This window comes from Lytechinus variegatus, chromosome 3, assembly GCF_018143015.1.
Source record: "Lytechinus variegatus isolate NC3 chromosome 3, Lvar_3.0, whole genome shotgun sequence".
NCBI classification, from domain to species: Eukaryota; Metazoa; Echinodermata; class Echinoidea; order Temnopleuroida; family Toxopneustidae; genus Lytechinus; species Lytechinus variegatus.
Window position 1 is genome coordinate 68,710,116 of NC_054742.1, and position 24,940 is coordinate 68,735,055.

The 24,940-nt window shown below is 35.9% G+C and overlaps 1 protein-coding gene across 1 annotated transcript in view; it reads right to left on the bottom strand.

Annotated features, from left to right (window-relative positions):
* Nucleotides 1–24,479, bottom strand: part of LOC121411777 (homeobox protein MOX-2-like) — a 50,636-nt gene extending 26,157 nt beyond the window's left edge. The window contains 2 exon segments of the mRNA XM_041604626.1: nt 15,428–16,195; nt 24,443–24,479. Coding sequence (XP_041460560.1) covers nt 15,428–15,523 — 96 coding nt within the window. The 5' untranslated portion in view covers nt 15,524–16,195; nt 24,443–24,479.
* Nucleotides 24,480–24,940: the final 461 nt, after the last annotated feature.

Below are 24,940 nucleotides of genomic sequence, written 5' to 3' on the forward strand. Positions count from 1 at the left end.
TGTTTGACAGTTGTCTTCACCATTAAAGAATTAGTAAAGACCACAGTAAACATGAAAAGCAATCAATGTAAACAAAACTTTGAAACGTTTGGCTTCCCATAATTTTAGCACAGAGTTAGACCATGGTCTAAGTTAAACCCGACTTCAGAATACAGGCCATATGTGTTACAACTTCGTCCTCATTTATATACTAGTGAAATAGTCAGGCAACAGTTATACACCAACTAAATCGACCCCAAACCGACCAATGGCACGTCATTAGTAACAACGTAATATCTACTGTATTTGGTCGGTCTGGGTCCTTTTTCATGATGCACAATTTCTGTAACAAACTTACTACCAGCCAATCAGAAAGAAGGATTTCAGTAGCTTTAAACTGTTATAGCTAACTTGTTTTGAGAACAACTTTTATAAAAACAGGCCCCTGGAACCACTTTTGCCGGTGTGACTGTCATAGTAGGGTGGGCTGATACACTCTAAATCGCAAGGATTTAAAAATAAATCCAAGTGGACTGTATACATTAGGGACCAATTGAATTTGGGATTTCGTTTCAATCCTAAAGATTTGTTTATAAATCTCAAAGGATTGAAATTCAAATCCCTCGAGATTTCAAAAATACATTTTTAGGATTAAAAGTAATCCTAAATTCGATTGGTCTTCATACTGAACAGTCCATAAGGATTTATTTCAAATCCCTGCAATTCAGTGTGCATGTAAGCCCGTGGTTGCATCTTTCTGGAATTTTAATCACAGTTCTCAACTTCCCGATGTCGATCCACGGTGCAAGCGTGTAATGACCCTATAGATCTGAACTTGACCTTTGGGTAATTTCTCTCTTCCACGGCGTGACCTCTGGCCCGTAATCAGCATAATTCTCTCTCGACCAATGAATCTTCAGCCCGTCTCTCTATACTTGTTTATTTACTTTCGAATGAATGAATGGCGATTGTATTCGCTTCCTCCCTTTTCTGATTCTTGATTGGCATTTTCACATTTTTTTGTCTGAATAATGTGTTTTAATCCACAAACAAGAAACTGACGACTTCTTATTATGTCGTCTTATTATCTTTTTATCCAACACGTTAACGGTACTCAAAATGCCACAATTTTCTTACTTTTACATCCAATTTCGATGACATTTTTAGTAAATGATGGTCAGATATCTCTCTTTTAGTTCATATCAACTTTTTATATTAGGACATGTAGGATGGACTTGGCATTTAAGAAATCAATCACATTTAAAAACGTGATTGATTGTAGTGTTTAAGTCTGATGACAAAAAGAAGGACAGTGCACCGCGTATGAAATTGGTTTCTAAATAGAGTAAGTTTGTCTCTAATTATTGTAACAAAATGATCATTATGAAAGATATTCAGAAGGCGAGAAGCCATACACAAAAAAACAAGCTTCTGGATTATAATGCTGTCATGCCCGTTTGTTAGTCTTTATCATTTTGTTTTATCCTCTCTTTTCGGTCGCAATTTGTCCTGATTCTATTTATGTTTATTTCTCCTTTTGTCGTCCTTTTTTTTTCATTTTATTTTATCATTTTTTTCGTTTTGTCTTGTTCTGTGAGTTATCCTGTTATTTTTAATCTATTCAGTAAATCTCCGTAGGCAAATAGCAACCATTGCGTCTATCTCTCTCTCTCTCTCTCTCTTTCTCCCTCTCTCCTCTTTTTCTCTTCCTTTAGGGGGGTTCACATTATACAAGCTATGCTTTTGAGTGAATCCCCCATTTCCACAGATACTTTTCTTCTATCCAAACTGTATATTATAATTTGTCTACAAAATGTTTCGCATTATCTTTATATGTTAATTATCATGATTATCATTAATGTATTGTAAATATTTGTTATAATGTAAGAAAAATGATTTCTATCAATATTTATGTCATTTCTGTTGGAAATAAATCTAAATCTGAAATCTTATATGTATTCCATTTATTTTTCTTTTCAATAGAGCTTTTAACTACATTGCAAAAACTCCGGTGTTGATTTAACACCAGCCCGGAATCTATATATGTCCACACCAGAGAAGAATTGAAACAACACCAGTTTGGAATGAAACCGATGCTGTTTTAATATCTGGTGTTAGACCAAAACGAAACTGGTGTTGTTTAACACTTCTCTGGTGTGGACATACATAGATTCCGGGCTGGTGTTAAATCAACACCAGAGTTTTTGCAGTGTAGAAGCCCATTTTGTAATGTATAAGTTTTCTTCTTAAAATATGAATAGCAATCGTGCGTCATTCTTTTGACCAATCAGAGTGCTTTTTCGTTTACAAAGAAACGGTGTATAGGCGCCTCATACACGTGAATGTACTGTGAGAGTATTTTTAGTCCAATTAAGAGGTATTAAGGGTGTATGTCACGAGGTCTGAGGTTCGAATCACACCGTGGAACGAGTTTTCACTTGAAAGACACCACTATCGAACTCCAAGGAAATGCAATCGAGTGCGCCGAATCATTATAGAGTTTCAGCATTATGATGTAAAATAAACATAGGCCTATACAACGCTGAGAGTGAGAGATGCGCTCAACCCCAACCCCAAAAAAAAAAAACAGCGGAAATTCTTAAAACGGTTCAAAATCAATGATCACTCAATTAATTAAACATATCCGATGAACATGATGAAATAATAAATGTTCAGTACACGGACGGAGACAGTGTATTTTGATGGGGAACAGAACATACCAGTAAAGATATAAACGTCCGTTTGCTTTTTAAGTATTTCCATTCCATTCTCTTCTTTTCCTCCGTTTTCCTCTTATTCACCCCTTCCCCTCTCTCTCTCTCTCGAATTACTCCCTCCCCAATACTACTTGAAGAATAAGGGGATGGTTTAGTCCACCCCACGACCACCCCTGGTTTAGTGACACGTTTTTCGATTGGCCATTTTCGTCATTATTTTGAGAAGGGCTATTTTTAAGACAATCGTTATCATTTGACAATATTTTTGTGACTGATAGAAACGCGAAAGAATATTACACTCTTAAAATAGTTGGGCAAAAATGCCCAACTTTTAACCAACCCTGTGCAACATACTGTCCACACAACTATTGGTTAAAATTGGGTAATACAAATTAATAATTGAGGAATAAATTTGCTCAATTGGATAAATGCCCAGAATATAAGAGCTTACCAAGGAGATATCACCTCTATATCTTAGAGGTGGTGTCTCCTTGAACATACATTGCCCAACACAGTGCAAAGTATGTTGCCCAACATTTAAGTGTGTACGAACCTTCTTAAAAGGGGTATTTCTCTTTAAAATAAACAGATGTTTACTTGCATTGTCAACATGATAAAGTACTTCATGGCATCTAAACACAGCTGAAGAATAGATTGTGGTTTAATCTAATTATTTCTGCGTCTTTTTTTTTCTTGTTTTATGAATTAACTTCCACGGTTCAGGATGCAAGGCATGGAAGTTCTTCTCTTCCGTCTGGTAAATGAAAAGTGCACATTCGATTCCGGTGAATGAAATTCATTACCCGATAATCTATCCATTCACGAACACGGCGAATCACGTGGTGCAATCTAGGTCACGTGGTCTACCCCTTCTCGCAAATTTGAATAATCTTTTCGCGCATAACAGGGTTATAAGTATCTACATCATATTAACGAAAAACTATTTTAAAACATCGATGTAACCCAGTGGTGCACCATCAGCGTGATTACATTTAACAAGTCAAATAAAAGAGGAGAGAAAATTAAATTTAATTAGAAAAATGTGGGAAAACGTTTGAGAAATTAAGGCATTACGAGGGCGGCGCCAATGGTTGTCATAATTAATCTCTTCAGTTTTCGTCTCAGTGAAAAAAAAATTCGTCTACGAGAACATAAAGGGTCAAGGTCATGTATAAATTCACACGTTAGAAATTCATTTTTTTTTCTTCAAAATATGGCTCAGCTAAATAAATGAGAATTATCTCACATTTTATTGAATTATCGGGTTGAATGACAAAGCTGGCTTGGGAAACAGACCGATTGCGATACCCCCCCATTGGAAATTTACCGGTGTTAGTACCGACCGTGTTCCACAGTGCAGAGGGCCCTGTATTTTTTTTACAGTATTTTAATGCTTATTTTCACGTAATAAATGATCATCCTGCGCAAGCGGTTTTCAGCACTCAATATTGTTTGTATTCCAATTTCAGCTTGTGTTAATTACATTATTGGAGATTTTTCTTTTATTCCAAATATTTCAAATAATAAAATACAAATTATTCCGTTTTGTAAAAATAGTAATAACTTTTTATTTTAATTCCGATTAACATGAAACTTTCAGTGAGTTTTTTCTTTATTCAACCTCATTTTTTGGGGGGACAGACATAACATTTTAGTATTCAGTGTTGTCCACCAATTTTGTTGTTGTTCTGGAAAAGGTGAAAACCGTGAAGGAGCATTATTGTATTTTTTTAGACCCAGTTCATAAATTTCCCTTAAAAAGTAAACAGAACCATCCTTGCACTTGACCAAAAGTGTTGCTGATGGATTATTAATCTAAATTGTATAATCTCCGATATCCCGTGTGAGAAATCAGTTGATTGATTGCATCATTCATTCACAGGTAACCACCACCACCTCAAATATCTTGCTTCATAACCATGGAGATATGATCACCACACTCTTCAAACAAATCAGTCAAATTGACTAGACCAGTAGTCAGCTGGGAGCAACTGATATGACAAATCACTGATAGTCACGTTTCTGACATATATATTCTAGTCAGAAATAACTCTGTTCTAGTAAAATAAAATAGAGCCAAATATGACTAAATGACAGTTGCACCCAGCTGACCCTATTAACTAGTCATTTTTACTGATTTGGTTTAGAGTGCATACATGACCTAACGAATGGTAAGTCTGATTCAAAACCACAAGCCCATAACTTTACAATACATAGGTGTATAACGTTTTCTCTTCTAACCCTATACATACCAACAACAACAAAAAGTCAAACATGATAATCAGCTTCAGTACGTTTTTTTGGAGAATATAGGATACTTATACCATTTAATAATCACATCTTAACACTTATACAGAATCGAGAGAGAACGGAGTGTGCGAGCATTTTTTTGTACCATTTTTTTACAATTGAAAATCACATTTTGTAATAGATTTTGACATAATATTCAGAAAATCATTTCACATGCAGTCCCTTTTCCTTTCCTTTACTTCCTTTTGCTCTTTTTTTGGGGGGGGGGGGTCGTAGTAGAATATTATATTTTTCAAATTTATCTATCTTTTTTTTTTTTGGGGGGGGGGTTGGGGTCAAGTGCCCCCATCCATCTATACCACAGTTTCATAACATGAATGTGGATGAATAATAATCTATATCATCTTATTTTGCTATCGCATGATGTCTAAAAATTATTTTGTTCGAACACAGTCAGATGTATTCTTTCTTTCTTTCTGTTTTAGTCATTTGTCAGTATTCTCCCCAGCGTAGAAAAATATGCAAATATCATAGTTTTTAACTTTTATAGAAATTATTTTCAATGCAATTTCAAAATAAATGTTCATAATAGGCCTATACGCCTAAACGTGGGATTTTAATATAATTACATATTTAGTCATATTCTTTTCGCCATAGCCAGAGAAACTGGATACACTATTTGTAAGTTTGTACATCCAAGAATACCACGAGTAAACGTCACATAATTGTCTGTCACTCCTTTACGGCCTACTCATATCCACTGCGAAGGGAAGGGGTCAAGTTCTATAAAGATATCACCACTGTATTTTCCTATAATAGTACTACTTTCCTGGACCTTTCAACACAAAACACGAACCGTCAATACATCGTCAGCTCGAACTCTAAAACAAAATCTCTTTGGCCCGATTCTATTTTAAGTGAAGAGTAAAAAAAAAAAAAAAAAGCCAGGCCCCTCGGAGGGATTGTTACTACACGTGGCTAACATACGATACAAGATCTATTTTACAGTGCTATGGGACATTAATACAAGTGCAAACCTTGGTCCTGCGGTGTAACGTAGGAGATAATGATAGATATTTACAATTGATCAACATGATTTTGTAGTCTTACAGTTTTGCTTAATGGAACAACAATTTGATTGAATTTGAATTTATTGATAAACTTCATTCACTTGACATGAACACTTTGTTTTATGATATAAACAATGATAGCATGAAAGAAATACAACAGAAATGTATCAAACAATTTTTATCACGTATACTTTGAATTGAATGGATTTTTAAACAAAATCACCACCTGGTTGTATTTCTACTTTTAAATTGCACACGTCCTTCAGCTTGAAGACTGTGAAAGTAATTACAGAAAGGTGAATATTATAGGGAAATAAGTACATGTACCGGTATTTATCTTTCTGTAAAATAAGTTATTAGGATTTCCAATGTGTCATAAGTATAGGCCTATTTGTCTGCATATTCCATTATGAAATAAGCTCCCAGTTTCGACTTATATTTGAATAGAGCGAGTATGATAATTTGCTCTTGAGAAACGTCAAATATCCTATAGGCAAATTCATGGAAATGCCTGGCTTTTTTCTAAAAAAAAAATCATAAATAGTTCGTATCATTCTGCCCCCTCCCCCCAAAAAAAAAATGTCACGAAATATTCACTGACTAAAAGTAAAATGGGCGAGTTTACAATATAGGCCTACCTGTAAAACTTCAAATATAATTCAGTGGGGTCGTTACTGCTTTACAAGCCGAGTTCATGATTAAAGTGACGTCACAATGTGACTGATTACACGAAAACAGATGAAGATGGTAAATAAATGAACCATGTATGAGTCAAGGTTGTCTCATCGCCCTGTGTGTGAATCATTGGAAACAAGCAATGTGATGCTCTTTGCGTCTCTTGTCCTGAAACTCAGGCGCTACGTCAGAAGAAAGAACTACTTGTACTATCATAAGAAGTAGTTGTAGGCTTGGTTTCTATCATCTGTTATTAGTTAATATTGTTGTTGTAATTATCACTCATTATTATTATCATCGTCATTATTATTATTATTACTATTATTTCATTATTACTATTATTTCATCATTATTACTTGTCACATGCCGTTGAATAGCCTAGGGAAATTATATTTTCCAATTGGAATTTATGTAGTATCGATCCTCAAGAAGGCCCTGTAAATCAACAGAAATATGACCATGAAAAATGTAGCTAGTTGAAAGTAGCTATGCTTCTCTGTTTAATCATGAATCCTACTAGGATCCATGGTTTAATACTGTTTTTTCGATTGTTTACTACTAACATCACTTTAATTTTTTAACTCTATTTTTGTGTCTTGGTTCTCCCGCCTATACAGGTTGCACGGGCCTAATCACAACTGGCAGGCAAAAGATATTCATTCGAGCCAACCCATTGCTCAGTTTTTAAATTTGATTTTGCTGATTGACAAAAATGAATGAATACGACTGACAATCTAACACTGATTCTAGGGAGGGTACCTACTGAACTTCCTTTTTCCAAATTGGAAAGATATATATCACCACTATGGAACTATATTTTTACTGGCGGAAGAATTAGGGTCATTTTACTCAAGTGATGAATTTGATCCCGTCAGGTGTAGTCTTCATAAATGCTGATTTATTTTTCAAATGAGCCGGTCGAGGTACCGTTTTCTGGACAGATATGGAATGTCAGACATCGATCCTATCCACTGGTAGTAAACATTCAACCCTCGAATTTCCTCCTTATTTTTTATGAATTCTTTTTAAGTGCCACTTTAACACACGAGTCTATGGGAAATGAATTAGGCCTGTGTGCCCTATACAGTAGGCCCTATCTTGTATAGAGTGTGTGTTGATCTACGTGAGATTGGGTTAGTTGATAGACGCGAGGCTTAGTACCCGACCAACTCCGGATTTACGAGCCCGCCGGAAACCATATGCCAAAATTTATAACCATGTGGATATATCAAAATGCATGTCTGTGCCTGGATCCTGTTATAACTGATTATGAAAAATCTGATGTCATGGTGATATTGGGAAAGAAATAGTAAAAAAGAGAAGGTATCCCGTGAAAAGCCTTACTTCATCCATTTTTGCCTGCTGCCTCGTATTTTATTTTTGCTTATATTTCCCATTTTGTTTGCCTTCCCTATTTTTTTCATAAGTTGTATCGAATTACGTTGTTTTGTATAATTCTTTGTTTTCATATTTTTCCCTTTAATGAAACATAGAAATAACATTTTCCATGACATTTTACAAAGCATATCAGTGAAGTAAAGGAGGGAAAGCGTGTCATAGAATAACTGATATAAAACTATACATGCCAGTGTAGAAAATTTCTGATTTCTTGCGTATTCAATATGCGCATCGTTGCAAAGGCTGTAATAGGCCTATATGACGTTGGAGCCCATTGGATATGGGGCCTGAGTTTTTAAAAGGGCCATCATGTTAGCTCCAATTAGCAAGTGAATTTTGGTTTAGAAAATGTAGGGTCTACTGTTCGTATACTTGACATTCAGATTTAATGATGATAAATGCAATTCAATTCAATTTCACTTTTAATCTGATAAGTACAGATAAAACGAAAGAATGAATAATGGATAATTGTCAAAAGCAAGAACACATAATTATGATTATATCTATTTGAAATAAATAAACAAGATTATTGATAAGTAGAGGTAAAACGAAAGAATGAATAGTGGATAAATGTCAAAAGCAAGAACACATAATTAGAAGAATATTTATTTGAACAAATAAACAAGATTATTGAACGGAAGAATAAATCAATTATTGATGGATGAATAGATGAATGAATGAATGGATGAATGAATGGATGGATGAATGAATGAATGAATGGATGAATGAATGAATGGATGAATGAATGAATGTAGGAGGAATGAAGGGACAAAAAAATAATATGATTGAATGGATTATGAAAATAAAAATGATTTAATCAACAGAACGAATAGGCCATACAGTGTTCAGAAATTCACATCGACCACGTGAGTTAGTGCTAAGTCTGGCTGCATCCAACAATCCACCCCTTCCCTGATTGATCAGTCCATTTAATAACAGGAATTATATACATTATTTTTAATGAAAAAAGGGGGTATGCCCGTATGGGGGCGTTATGACACCATCAACACGTTATATCCGGAAGTGTGTCTTGTGCAATGTGACAAAACAAAAATTATAGTTCTACCACGTGATTTTATTTAACTGATAAAAAATACGCCCATTTGAAAAGGGGAGTTGAACACTGCGTTGACCTGCATGGCTTGAGTTCATTCGGCGTTCATGATAATTACATGAAATAAATCGACAAGGCGCAAATCACAATAAGTTACACCCCACCCTACTATTTTTTTTTCTTTCTTTTATATTAGCTTGGCTATATGAACTTTATGTGCCAGGAAATCAATGTTAAACATACTGTGTACAGTTTAATCATTTTTTCCCTTTAAACCCTGTTTTCTATATAAAAGCGATTTAAAAAATGAGTCTTAATATTCATTGTAAGCAAAACAAGACCCCACCCCCTTCAAGCCTGAAATAGAAATATATCAAGGGGGAAAGGGTGGGCAGAAATATTGCAGTCACTTTTTCAGATTGGATTTATTCAAACACCAAATCCATGGAGAATATTCATAATCATCGATATATCTACATTCATGATGATGTACTAGTAATAATAAAAATGTTCAAAGGCTATGGTGTCCCCAAAACGACAATTATTATCACCACATGGACCCCCCCCCCCCCCCCTCCCCACCAGACCAGTGTACGAGGGCATTGGTGAATGCGGGGAAGGGTGACACCAATAGTATCATGTGTCAATGTTTATGTAGAAAACAAATACCATGGTGGCGCAGGGTCCCAGGCATCATCCTGAAAGAATATACTGTTAATGAGAGAAGATGTACACAATCTCTTCTCTTGTGTCTTCACATCCGATACCTGTAACTTTCCTTTTAATATTACCCTACTAAAGTGTACTATATAGAGGGCCATTTAAAGGGGAATGAAACCTTTGGAACAAATAGGCTTGTGTAGAAACAGAAAAATCAAAGAATAAGAATAAAGAAAGTTTGAGAAAAATCAGACAAATAGTGAGAAAGTTATGAGCATTTGAATATTTCAATCACTAATGCTATGGAGATCCTCCCACTGGTCACTGATGAATAACTTTCCCTTTGGTGGACTATAAAATACCCTCAAAATGTCTCTTTTTGCTTTTTCTTATGATGATACAAACTCTTTATCCATGATGCATTCTTAAAAAATATGTATTACATGCCCTCATGTAGAAAGAACACATGATTTATGGATAGATGTGATAAAAGAGGCAATTCAAGTGAAATATATACTAAAGTAATGGGGAGAGTTGTTCACAAGTGACATCACACATCTTTGTCGCATTGCCAATTTGCTATCTCCATATAGCATTAGTGATCGCAATATTCAAATGCTCATAACTTTCTCATCATTTGTCAGATTTTTCTCAAACTTTTGTTGATCTGTTTCTTTGATATTTCTGTTCTCACACAAGCTATCTTGTTCCAATGGTTTCATCCATAGAACCATCCTGTTTATTTTCAATATTATCAAGGAAAAAAGTGTAACAGTAGGCCTATGGTATAAGCTATGTGTTTTACTTATCTTATTGAAAAGTAGAAGTGTTTTCGGGAAATTTAAACTAAACAATGACTATCAGATATAGCATAATTATGTAAATTGGGAAAAGTCAAAAGCATCGCGGAGATACGTATATAATGGGACTGGAGATCGTTTTGGTTTCAAGACGCATATTTTATTCCCAAATTTCAATTAAGATCAAAATTCTAAAACATTCGACCCTAAATAATTAGATGTTACAAGGCCTCGTGCAATTAAGTATATATGATGTAACAAGTCACATGTTTGTCGAACATCATCATGCAGATTGAATCAGAATTTTATAGACCATTAATTTGACAACATAGTATAGGCCTAGGACCTCTTTCATATCCACAAAGCAATGAAAATGTCAAAGGTATGAACTGATTTCGAATCCTAAAATGGGTCGATATATATCGATATGACATCGATCTCTAAATTCCATTTTCAGGTTCAGAAATCATGCTTTTTCCACTCGAACGAATAAAAAAGCGCCCCAAAACCAAGCCTAAGAAAAGAAAGGGGAAAAACGTTTACAATAGATTACCACATAGGAAGCATAATTTTTCGGGGGGGGGGCAAACGAGAGAGCAAGGCGACAAAGCTTATAATGGGGGAGCTTTGCATTAAAGTAAAATTGAAGATTTCGTGCTTGCACTTTTGGTGAACTTTGTGAAATAAGTTTCTGTAGAAAAATGGGGCAACTGCCCCCTGCCCTCCCCCACTCCTGGGTACAAGGCTCTGTAAATAGACATGGGTCTATATTTCACTAAGGGTCAATATTTCACAATGTTTTAACAGGAGCGAAAGAAACAGATAACAGCACCCGTCATCCAGACTTTTACCATGGACCTACTAGCAAATGCTTTTAGGTGTCATATATTAACAAGAAATTCATCTCTTTATTTGACTGTGCCCATGTACCAACCAATCATTTCGCTAACGATATTTAGAGAAGACAGAAAGTCCTTTCAACCAGGAAAACGAGGTATTATTATGGCAAGGCAGGATGGAACGAAGTCCGTAATGATGATGTATCGGACCAGCTGGCTCGCGCAGCTGAGAGAAAAGCAAGCGAGAAATTTATTAGCACTCCAGAGAAAAAAACGTCCATATTTACAACTTCATGGTTATTTCCTCAATAATACCCCTCATTCATGTAGCCAAAACCCAAATAAACTGACCACACACACACACATTATGACACGTGAATGTAATGTGCCGGATGAGAATGGGGGTTGTTTGGTAGTTCGACGATAGGAATGGTAACGACCATGGCGTTGAAAGTTTGAAAACAAACCCCAATTAAAATAGTGGAGCCGCAGATGGCCCGGTGAAAGATTATCGCGCGCACGGGGACCAGAAGATTTCGCTTACGACACACACCAAAATGGTCCTCGTGCGAGGTTCTTCTAAAATATGATAATAATGATGAAACTTTCTAAAATGGTACTTCATTCATTACACTGTCTATTCAAATATTATATAACCAACAAGTTATTCACATTTTTATAGCACAAAAATAAACCAGTAACAAACTTTTTCAGATATTTTCCTAATAGCTCTCACCGAAGTCTGTAAGTGATTAACGTATGTGCAACCAATAGTGACAACCAAAGTGATATCAATGAGCAACGCATTGGAAATACAAGAAATACTCTAAATAATTAAACTTGGACTACAAATCTTGGAATCTCATTTTGTAAAATAGTGTTTACAATATGAGTGAGTTTATTATTCGACTTGAAATCGCCATCCTAACAAACAAGTCTTGAAGGAATAAAAGACTGCTGATATAATACATTTGTGTTAATTATGATTAGTTGTTGTTTGGTTATCACTTTTCTCGGAAGTGCCCTCGCACGAGTGCAGTTGCGTGTGTGTTTAGTACACCTTTTTATACTTTCTTTGCGGGTTATTTTTCTTAACTTATGCTAAATTGCTATTGAAGATATACTTACATGTAGCATAGATCCATAGTTTTATGTGGAGTGGGGTATTACGAATTATGGATTTTATTACACTTCAGTGATGATGGTGATGATGATGATGATGAAATTTTGTGTCTGTTACTCCGTTTAAAACCAGAAGATTTATGAATAATACATGTATTCAATTTATTTTGTATTATAAAAAAATAGATGAAAAAATAAATCTTTTGAAATTAAAGCAGCAAGTATAGCAGACCTGTAGTATGTAGGGCCTAGAAAAGTTACACGAGACATATACGTTTGCAGGGAATCCCTGACCACATGTTCCGAATACTTTCCCGGGATAGTTTCAACTTCCAACTTCGGAGAATCAACCGTACTTTTATTATATTTTCCCTTCCTTTTGTTTCAAGGTAGTAGCAAAATGACAGAGGGTGATTTGGCCTTGAATGGTGAATTTAGAAACAAAGGAAATGGTGGCTTCTTTTTTTTTCGGTTCCTCCCAATAACAGCCGGATACAGAGTCAGCTATTGGTAAGCACGCAAGCGAGAGCTTCCACGAATCAAAGGAAAACGGTAGGCTCACATCATGGAGCTAAATAGCTCTATGCTCACATCATCATTGGATGAGCAGGCTGAGAATGGACAACACAAGATATATATATAGATTTATCGTTGTGTTGTGTCCTTCCAAATCACGTTAGAGTATTCTCCTAACTTGGGGTTATTATCCACTTAATACCATGCTGCAAGAATGTATTTTTTTCAAAACTTACGGAAAAAACCCCTCATAATAGGATTGTAATGCTACCATTTTGTCCTGCAAGAGTATTATTATAGACGTATTCTTAATCATTTACTTATATTGCAATTGACAATGAAACTTTTCCCAGCATGCTCGAAAGTCCAAGAAACGCAGATGAGAATTTTAGCTGGAAAATAAAAATGAACTTATAGGACCTCAGTAAAAATATACTAATGTATCTAGGCCCAACCACTGAATACAATAATCCTATTTGAAGCTTGTTACTCAGTCGAGTAACAATTTTGCCATTCATTGTAGGAGGGGGCACGTGTCACATGATTTGATTGTTCAGAAATTTTCCAAGGGAAGACCAATAAATTGTCCGAACATTGCTCCGTTTCGAAAATTCATATAATTCATGGGCACCCATCATTGTCCCCGGGCATTATCCTTACATTTCCTCCGCAATATTCTTTAGGTTGAAGAATGTAATGAAAAGCCATAATCAGACATATTTTCCAACACTGGATATTCGGATAAATATTACATGGAGTTGGGAGTATATAGATTATGTATGTTTAAATAGCAAAATATATTTAATCCTGACACACTGTACAAAATATTGGGTAAAACTTTTACCACCACGAGGGTAATTATGTGTCCAACCAATTTAGGGCAGTATTTTACCCAATGCGGGAAGCATATTGTCCAGTATATAATGTACAAAAATAAGCAACAATTGGCAAAATGTTCATCACACTGGATGAATGAAAATGCCCAAAAGAAATTCCCAATGTTGATTGGACACATAATTACCCTCATCATGGAGCACTTTTACCCAATATTTTTCAGAGTGCAGAGAAGGAGAAAATGAACTGCAGTCATTCATCGTCTTTTCGTATGGGTATACCAAATTGCAGCAATGTCATGAACATCACCTCGTGAGTCAATGAGCGCTGCATACATCTCAAAGAGCATACACGAATCTAAAAACAAATCTAACGAAATGATTCAAAGTAAAACACCACAATGATCAAGATATCATTAAAATTATCATCACAATCCAAATTCTTTATCTCAGTATAAGTCTTCATGTCGATGTCTGTCTATAGATGAATATTTTAAGATGTGTTTGTTTGTCTGATATCATGTAGAGACAAGTGGTGTATATAAAGATAAAATGTTTATTGGAAAAATAAGGCATTGTGTTTTTTTTAATCTAGTGGAAAATCGGGAGATGGCACGCATTTATATCATGAGCCCAGCGGTTTAGTATTTCCAGGGAGTTGGGAGTAGATTCTCCATTTTCACGATAAATTATGCATCATACATGAATTGATAAACGACTGAAGAAAATATATGAGACATGTAAATTAAATTCTTAAAAAATAGTAATTTATAGCAGACATGGGGTATGCCTATTTAAAGTTAAAAGCGATAAAAAGAAGAATTGAACATCTTGTCTTCTTGAATAAAAAAAATAGCAAAACAGTATGAATATCGATCGCCCAATAGTGATCTCAGAAATTAAAAAAAAACTTTGACGTGAAATTGAAAAGCAAATTCGACAGTAAAAATAAAAATACTATGATTGTATTACTGTAGTGTTACAAAAAATGAAAAAAAATGGGATCAGATGTAGATGAAGGCAAATTAATTCTTCCTTGTTATAAACGATGCAAAAACAAAATCCCTGCGATAATATCCAAAATGCAGTTAACTAAGTTGTAGCACCTTTCTCTGGTCATGTGCAAAATGGCAAAGGGGACAAAAAATCAGACTTAGGGGATGACAAAAATAAAAATATTTTGATAAAAGAGGATGAAATTTATTCTGGAGTACACGTGATAACAATCGGAGTGATTTGAGGAGTATTGACTAATGATGATGATGATGATGATGATGATGGCAACATACGAACAGAATTAGCCTTCCAGCCCTTTCATTGATGAGATGTGAATTAATGACATCCCCGACCTCGCCAGGTAATAGATTTAGAAAAACGATTCCATCAACAAATCACGCGTCAAAATAAAAACACGTGAAAAGCCTTAGTGAAGAAAGTGATGCTGTTATATCATGTTGAAGAACGATGGATGTCAAACAGACAAACAAAAAAAAGGATGCGGGGTTTTCTCTCACCTGATACGGGGATTGATGCGCTGGGCTCGCGATAGTCCCGGGGTAATGGTGCAGCATCGAGGCGCTGGTGGGGCCATACAGTGAATGTTCCATCATAGCGATTGCTGGTCTAGTATCCCGCCGGAGATAGCCCGGGGAATGTCACAAGGTGGAGGCAAGAAAACGAGCGGCTTATCCCTCGATCTGTATAACAGCCGGTGGAGGAAAACCTCTTCCAAGGATATACGAAAAGAATCCCTACGCGTGGAATAATTTCTAAAAAGAAATGTTGATAAGGATTCCTAGTGATAGATTCAGGCTATGAAGAAGGTCCTCAATGAGCACTGAATCAGAGATAAAGTTATCACAAGAGATAAGAAGTCCAAAACCCAACCGGAGAAGTGATCAATGCGTCCTGAGTCAATGAGGGCGGTTGAAACAATGCTCCAAGTGAGACCGATACCAGATGAGTGCTTGATCGACATTCACGCCTGGTTTGTGTCGTCTGCTATATCGAGTGTGCCCAGTTCGCGTCGCAGTGCAGTCAAAGCTCGCTCTTGGTAGCAAGCATGCTCTTCATCACTTCTACGACGCTTTGGCCGAGGAAAGCACGGTGTTTCGATGTGGGTCGCCCTCTCTTACTTTGTTTTTATTCCACCTTCAAAGTGAACTGGTTTTTTTTTATCCCTTTCCTTAGAAAATTGAGCTAATGGACTAGTTCTTGCTCTTCTGTAGGCAGTTTGATTGCTTCATTGCTGAGAATAACATAAGAGCCCAATGTTGACAAGTCTATAGAACAAAACAAAAATAAAAATGAAAGGGATTAATTAAACAAAATGATAGAAGTCAAAATTCCTTTCGTGGGAGATTTATTAACTTGCACTAAATAAAACTTTTAGTAATCAACTCATTATACTTCTATAAGTTGTACGGCCCTCTGGCCAGCAGCCCCCATCCCCTCCTCCCCATTCCACCAACACTGCATTCACATCTGAAAAACCTCTCTTCTTCCAATCCACAACCAGCAATCATTAATCGTCGAAGTCACGTTTTTTTTGGGGGGTGGGACATTTGGAAGGGGAGGGGGGTACTGTGTATTTTTATTTTTTTGCTAAAACATATTTTGCTTGCTCGATTGATAGACAATGATATCGAAAGCGTGCTTTCAGATCACTGTAGAGCTTCTTTGTATCATATTTTGTTGTTTTGATTATTTCTGTTCTGATTTCTCATTTCATACCTCTTTTTAGGATATTCTTGCAGTTTTGTTTTCATATGTATTTTATGAGAACCTTAATCTTTAATTCTCTCTTTTTTCTCTTTGTTCCATGAACACAAACAGCGGCATGATGAAGCAAAATGAAGCCCCCAAAAGAAGCTGAATGAGATTGGGATTAGTAGGACAACCCTGAAAATTTGCAAGCAGAAGAAGCGAGTACATCTAAACAAAAATAGAATTTCAATTTAAATAACTATAACTCTGTGAGGAATATTATAGCGTGCAAATAGTCAAGCTGGTAAAAGAGCGTATCATTTTTTTTGTCAATATTCAAGTTATGTTTATGACCTTGGTATAGCTCTATGGTAATATCATGGACCATGGTAATTTATAGAAGTGCTTGTATCTCTTAGTAAATACTTCACATTTTCCCTTTTGTCAGCACTTAAAGGTTCCATCTTTATGCCTCCTCGGGTGGGGGGGTGAAGCACTGTGAGCAGGGGCGACTGTCTTCCTGTGTTTTTGAAGTGGTTGGAGAGAAGGGGGAAAGAGAAGAAAATAGAAGGAAGAAGAAAAAGGAGAATCAAAAAGAGCGTTTTGGGTCGTGTGTGGTTTTATAATACCCTTTACATCTTAGAGGGGTTTTTTTATAACAGAAGAATGGAAGAGTAATATTGTCCCAAAGTAGCACCGTCCCTTAGTTTCCTCAGTTTTACTGTATTGCTTCACATATTCCTCCTTTTTGCCTTAAAACCACGTCATGACTCACCTTGTAATGTTGTTGTGGGTTTTTGATAATTTAATCAGTAATGGTACCATTTGTAAGCTCCGTTTTTTTGTTGATGTTTCTTTTATTTTTGGTCTACATACGGTATTATATTATATATACATATATATTTATATTTAAACACACCTTTAGAATACCAATGACTTTTTAAGTATTTGTTCTTTTATTCTGCGTCATATGTGTCGTAGAATGAATTTGTATGTCTTCAGATGCCAGCATATTATATTCATTTATGTATTCATTTTGTTTACGCGTCTCTATTAAAATATGGACATAAAAACAATTATAACAGCTTTGGCGTTCTTCGGCGTTAAGTGGCTCATTAAAATCACGAAAGTAAACACAAATATTAATGCATTTTTGATGACTTTCCAAGATTATCCACAAAACGCAAGCTCGGGACCGTTGGGAAAATAAGTGCGTTTAAACACAACTATATAAAATATCACGGGTATGCCCCAAAATAATGGGTTTATTCCCAATTCGTCTAATGCCAATTCGTCCAATTGCCAACTCGTCTGCTATCATTTTGGTCTTCCATCAGTTCGTCCACTCACCACATGGTCTACTTTCATCTAGTGCCATTCCGTCTAATAACCAGTTGGTCCAATAGCCATTTAGTCCAAATACCATTTGGTCTAATTCGACTAAGTGTTATACATTGTGCAAAATGAATGAAAATGAAATGGATAAAGACAAACTGGTTATGAGACGAAATGGTCATAGACGAAATGGCGATTAGACAAAGAGCTAATTGGACCAAATGGTTAATGGATCAAACGGTTGTTAGACGAAATTTTGATGGGAAGAATGGCATTAGACTAAATGAAAGTAGACCATGCGGTGAGTGCAGGGGCGGATCCAGGATTTTTAGAATGGGGGGACACATTTTTCCGAGGGAAATTTGACAAGCAAAGAAAAGGGTTTTAACCAAAAATTAAAGGGATTTCATCCGCGAAAAAAATTGACAAGCAAAAAGAAAAAAAGTTCATCACTTTCAAGGGGGAGGGACACGGTTCTGTTTTAACGGCTGTGCCCCCCCCCCCCTGGATCCGCCAGTGGGTAAGTGGACGAGTCATGCGAGTTGGCAGTAGATGAAATGACAATTTACCCTCCTGATTGGCTGAAAATTAGATTGCGACTGATATTTGGAGTAAGCTTTGATTGCAAGTTTGCAACCATTTCTGTCTTGTGGGCGTTGCAAAAACTTGCGATCAATCGCAAGTTTACTTTTGGTCCCTTAATCAATCATAAGTTTTTAAATCATGTACAAATTCATGATTGATTGCTTATCTGTTCCTTGAAACATGGAGTGTAATCTCATTTGCTACAATTAAAATTGCTTTATCAGTTCACCACCCCCTTGGTTCGAGTTAAATTAGTTGAAAATACCATGGGAGCCTGCTAATCATAATTATTATCTAATCCATTAATTATGCATGTTTCATTTTGAGAATGCCTATAGTGTTAAAAATAGATATCAAGATCAGAACCAGTACAGATGCATCAGTTTAAATCGGAATGCACACTCAATATGGTCCGTCAAACATGCAGTTAATTTCTGTTATTATAAATCATAGGTTTTAATATTGAATATGAATTGATATATGTCTTATACAATCTATATTATTTTTTTCATTCGGATTACTTGTTTCGTGTTCAATACTTTCAATTTGGTCGATCGTGTATTGGCTTTATGTTATTCAGGTCACTGATCTGGAGGTAATTGTCAATTCGTCTACTGCCAACTCGTTCACTCACCATTCCGGTCTATCTTCATTTAGTCTAATGCCATTCCGTCTTTCAACCATTTGGTCCAATCATCACTTCGTCTAATCACCAGTTCGTCTTTGACCATTTCGTCTCACAACCAGTTGGTCTAATATCTATTTTATTTTCATTAATTTCGGCCAATTAACACTCACTTAGTCCAATTAGACCCAAAAAAGGACGAAATGGCAAGTGGACCAACTGGTCATAAGACGAGTTGGTAATTGGACGAATTGTCATTAGACCAATCGAAAATAAATCGATCTGTATTCTTAATACAAGTGGAAAGAGCAGTCTGTGATCTGCATGGATAGTGTCGATAGTTCAGATATTGAACTAGAGAGGGCGGAATTCATGAAACCCTTCTGATACAAACCTCGTGAATCAGCAGAGTATTACAATGATACTGCATCATATTTATATAGTGCATGACCTTATAAAGAGTGATATGCATTTCAAGATTCTAACACATTACCTAACTATTTTGTTTTTTTACAGCTAATCAAAATCTTCTTTCAAAGTCAGTTATCTTGTTTTTGTTATTATTTCATGTAATGTAAGAGGACGCATATCGGCAAGTCCTGATATAATATATATTTATAAAAGAATACCTTAGCTATCCCAAGAAGAGGTTTTACTTAAAGGCAAAGTGCACTCCAACAAAAAGTTGATTAGAATAAAGAGGGAAAAAAAAAAAAAAAAGAATGCCTACGCCTGGAAATGTCATCGTTATCGCAAGGAAAAGATGGATCTTAAAAAAACCCAGTGATATTGAAATGAAATCAATTCCTACCAGACACCGACTTACCGCCCCTGTGTCGAGCGTGGCAAATGCAGATTAATGTATTGCAAGAGGTTGTTAAAAGTTTACTTTCTACATTTGACTATAGTAAGAAGAAAAATCAGAACTCTTTTGCAAACTTGGCCATGAAGTAAAACAGAATAACCACCCTACATTTTGATTCTTGTTGGGGAAGTCTACTGCAATATAGCATTGATATCATCTTCATACGTTGAGGGGCTTCCTTTTGGGTATTACGGTAGGAGTTTAATTCTTTTGTAATTACTCCCGTCGGGAGTTCAACCAAATGATATATCAATCAAGGCAGCACCACACAATCGGACTTCTTCTTCTTTTCCATTGTTTCCGCCATCCATCTCAAATAATAATGGCCGGTGTGAGATTGTAACAGTCGTGCCTTTGGCGTAACAATCCCTTGTCTAATTAAGGGTAGATGGCTCGTGCTAATGATCTAAGAGTCACTTGATGATTGTCTTGAAGTGATGGTAATGATTGCTAAGGACGCCTTTCCTTGCGTAATAATAGGGCTTGTCGTGCCTGTGGGGTTAAATCCCCTCTCTTAAGTCATCATATAGGTTTAATGAGTGGTGATGGTCTCAACAATAAAGCACTACCGTGGTGTTCTCTGTGACCAAAGCCACTGCAAATATGTGGGAGTTTATTATTTTATTTTTTTAATTTTTTTTCATTCTAAAAAGAAAAAGTTTTTATTTATTAATTCATTTATCTTATTTTCTATTTATTAATGTTTTTGTGGGGGGATTGGTAATAAGTTGTTTAACAAAACAAAATTAAAATAAAGATTAAAAAATGTTTTGGTATTTGACTTTTTCATCGGAGGAAATAATCGACTGATGTACTACCACTCTCGCATCGCATACGTATAGCAGGCCATAAAGAGTATAGTTTCAATAAATAATATTGACAATTTGAGCATGCCTGAAGTAGATACAGTCGGACGCAATTAAAATGTGAAAGTATTGGTATTTTATTCATAGAATAAACTAGTTCGTAGTTAATTCATGGGCAATTTTGGTCAAATGACCTTTCATTTCTTTCATCATGATAGGCAGATTTCAAAGCAAGATATTACGTAAGCTTGCCTTACATAGCAGGATGAAGAAATTGAATAGACCAGGTGACTAGAATAGCACACCAATGAACACTTAATGAAGGTATTTTTGCATTCCTATTTTGAATGCATATCTTAGCATGTTGCACAATGTACTTGACAACTGTAAAATACCAGTCGTTCGTGGAAGCATTGTTGTTTTTTGTGGATGTAAATGAAAACGACAATTCAAAAGAATATATGAATAATCAAGACATCAAAGTTGGTGCTTATCTCATTAGATTTTAAAGCACCATGTCACTTTAGTACAAATGACCTTCTTCTGATCATGCGTAGAATCTTTTGATCATGCGCAGAAAGGAACTACGAACTGGCTATGTCCCCATGTAGGAGAAATAATTAATTTGTTTTCGATAGACAGGGATATATATTAAGTCGAGGCGTAATTTCTTCGTTGGAAAGAATTCCAGCGAATAGGCGTCATAATTATGGATCCAGAATTTTATAAATGGGGAGGGGGAGAGAAAGGGGTCCAAACTTTTAGCATTTCCTGATAATTAAACAAGAACCTCGCATTAAAGGTCTGAAAAGCAAAACATGATGATGATAAAAGTTTTCACTTTTACAGGGAGGGTTTCCCATTTCCCAAAAAGAACAAAGGCAATGTATAAGCCTATAAATAACCGCGCCTATATTACCCCCTTTATGTTTTAATATATTCACATCACATTTTATAATCTACGGTGTATGTATATGATTAGAGAATTTTCATTTTATCATTTACAAATATCGGAGTATTAAAGATATCAGCTGTGTGGGCCCCTTCATGAAGAATCCACATGGTGAATCATGTACCTACTAGCAGGTCCATGGTGAGATCTACATCATCGCATAACATCTCCATCTATTTCGCGTTAAAGGCAATGAATGTATACTTCGCCAAACTTTGACCCAGCCCCTATGGGGTCAACCGCAAATAAGCCACTTTTCTTTTTCTGCAAGTTCATTCATCATCTTTATGCCAGCTCTCGCATATTCTAAATAAACATTTTCTGCGCATAAACTTCGCCGGAAAGTTATATATACAAGGGCATGGAAAGCCGCGGTGAAGTGCAGTTTGGACCGCATATCTATCAATTTCGTTGGTAAATATACTAACTTGTATTAGAGCTTTGGATTTTGCAGCACCTTGAGAAGAAAAAGAATCCTTATCTACCTTCATATAGATAATATGCCTGAGAGTACTGAGGTGTAGATAAATAAATTAAATGAAACGCATAAACTTCATAAGCATGCACAGTAAAAGAAAAAAAAGCACATTGTTTAAGCCTGTCACAATAAGCTGTTTAAACTTTTTAAACAACTTGTTTAAAAGTTTAAACAATTGTTCAAAAAGCTTTAATAATTGTTTCAAATATTTAAACAATAGTTGTTAAAGTGACGAGTTATAGCAACGTGCTTAAAATTTTAAACAACGTTTTTACAGTGTAAGGCATTAATGCACATGGCAACTTTGGGATAATTGTTTGGTAACCATGGTGATATGTTATTTACGTTATGTGATTTGCAATATCTTCTCTAGATTTTTGAAAAAGTATACATTTCTGCCATGTTTATTGACCTTTGACCTTGCCCAATTGACCGAAAATTCTACTTACATGATTGATCGTTCATTTGATTTTGAAAATTGATAACCAAATACAGAAATTATGTTTACTCTCGAAATGGGAATAATAAACTGTTTTTCGTTATTAACGCCCCTCCCCCTAATGTCAAGCAAGTAAAATTGGTACTCACGTATGCATTTTGTTATTTCTCTTGACACCATCCCACAGCAGACAAGCCACCCCCCCCCCCCCCTCCTCCAACAAGAAGGACTTAAGAGCCTTTAGGCCTATTACTGAATTTACTTCTTGCATTGTCATTATCCTTATCCACCCCTCCCCTCCCCTTGATAGTGAGACGGATGTGAAAGTACATTTTTTTTTATACAAGTAGCCCTGTTTGACTCAATTTGATAGCATGGATTGAAGAATAATGGTTTGTATTTTGTGGCCGGATATCCGATGACTTGATCTGCAGGAGGCGGTTAGGCGCCACCAACCCGACCCTGAACTTGGGTCAGAGTGAAACTCGGAAGCCAGTAACGGTCAATTTCACACGAGAGCTATATAGAAGTAATACGTTTGGAGAGTGCTCTTCAACTTTATTAAATCGGAATTTTGATATAATTCAACGCCAGCCGGCTATTAATTAAAAATAAAAAGTAAAAGTACAGAGTGACCTGGTAGATTCGCTTGGTCAGTTTGTCAGGATGGTGATTGTCTGGAGACCTCCGAGATCACCTCCGGGTGGTCAACCCCACTACATAATTTTCATACCAAGAAAACATAAAGAAATCAAGAAATTGGGTTAACCTCCTATTCGGCCCATTCACCCTTCCTTCCACTTAGAGCAAAAGAGGAAAGGCAAACTATTTGGAAAAATATTCTTGGATTAATTATGTTAATACCTATTGGTATCTCTTCGAAAAGGAAACGGCTTGAGGAAATTCCATGATATCATCCAAATAAAGTATTTTCCGTGTTCAAGATGAATGATTGTGAATTCAGGAGGGGTCCATCTAGTGAGTTAGATAGCCTGGGTATAGGTCGAATGCCCATGTGGACTGTAACGACAAGTTAGACTGCTCACTGACAGATTAAAAGGTTTTACTGAGGTGAATACTAAATTATGTAATTTCTATTCAGGGGCGGTGCTATAGATAGTGGGAGGAGCATCCATCCTTCTGATTAAAAAAATAATAATAACATAAAAAAGAAGAATGGAGAAAACAAAAGCAAAAGAAGACATGGAATGAAGAAATTCTCAAAAAGATGTGAATAAAGATGCTACCTTTATTATAACCCTTAAAAAATCCCATGCCCTGTACCTGTCGCACCCCCCCCCCTTTTTGTGTGTGTGTGTGGGGGGGGTAGCTTTAAACCACCAGAGGCAGGGGGTAGTACTTAATATGACAATAATATGTAAATTTCAATTTTATTCCATTAACTCTACTTTGTATTTCTTCTTCTATTAATCCTTTTTTCGTCTCGATTTCTTTCTTAATTTACGTATTTGCTGATTATTCGTAAAGATATTTTCATCGCATTTTTTTCCGTTTCATTCCTAATTCGATATAGGTCATAAATCATCATTCATTATCAGAAATATATACACATACAGGGGAACCGTGAAGGGCGAAGAAATAAAACTTTTGAGCTTGTTTTCTTCGTCATGTCAATGCCATATCCTGAGAATAGCTGTTATCTCGCGTTTGCACCGTTTTTATACAACCAATGAACTTTTATTTTTTTTCCTTTGTAAGATTTAGTCACCTTTATCACCTCATCTGTGCGCTTAGCCCTGTGCCGATCTCTCAGAATTAACTCTCTTTTCGAGCCCCCAGATGTGCAGGCTTTAATTCTTTGTTCGTCCTGGAAAATAAGAAGGAAAAAAAAGCTCATGAACAGACAAACTGGCTGACATGTGTTCCAACATGGCGTTTGCTCACCGGGGCAGGCCTGGCGACGGAAACGGGCAAGGTCCCGTCTCATCTCACCCGCTCAATTCACATCTGTCTATTATCCTTGGGATTTGTTTCTCGATAGACACGCAGGAAGATTTCACTTTTCTTTTCGAGAAAAAAAAATAAAATCAAACTTCCCCTTCTCCCGGCACGGATAAATTGATTATCAAACCGTGTCGATATGAAAATTAGGCCTGCAAGTCTTATAAAGAACATTAAACTATTGTTGACATTCACTTTGGAAATAAGGTAATGGGTGACCCCAACAGTTAGACGCCCAATAAATATTTTAAAAGATCACGATAAAGACGCTTTG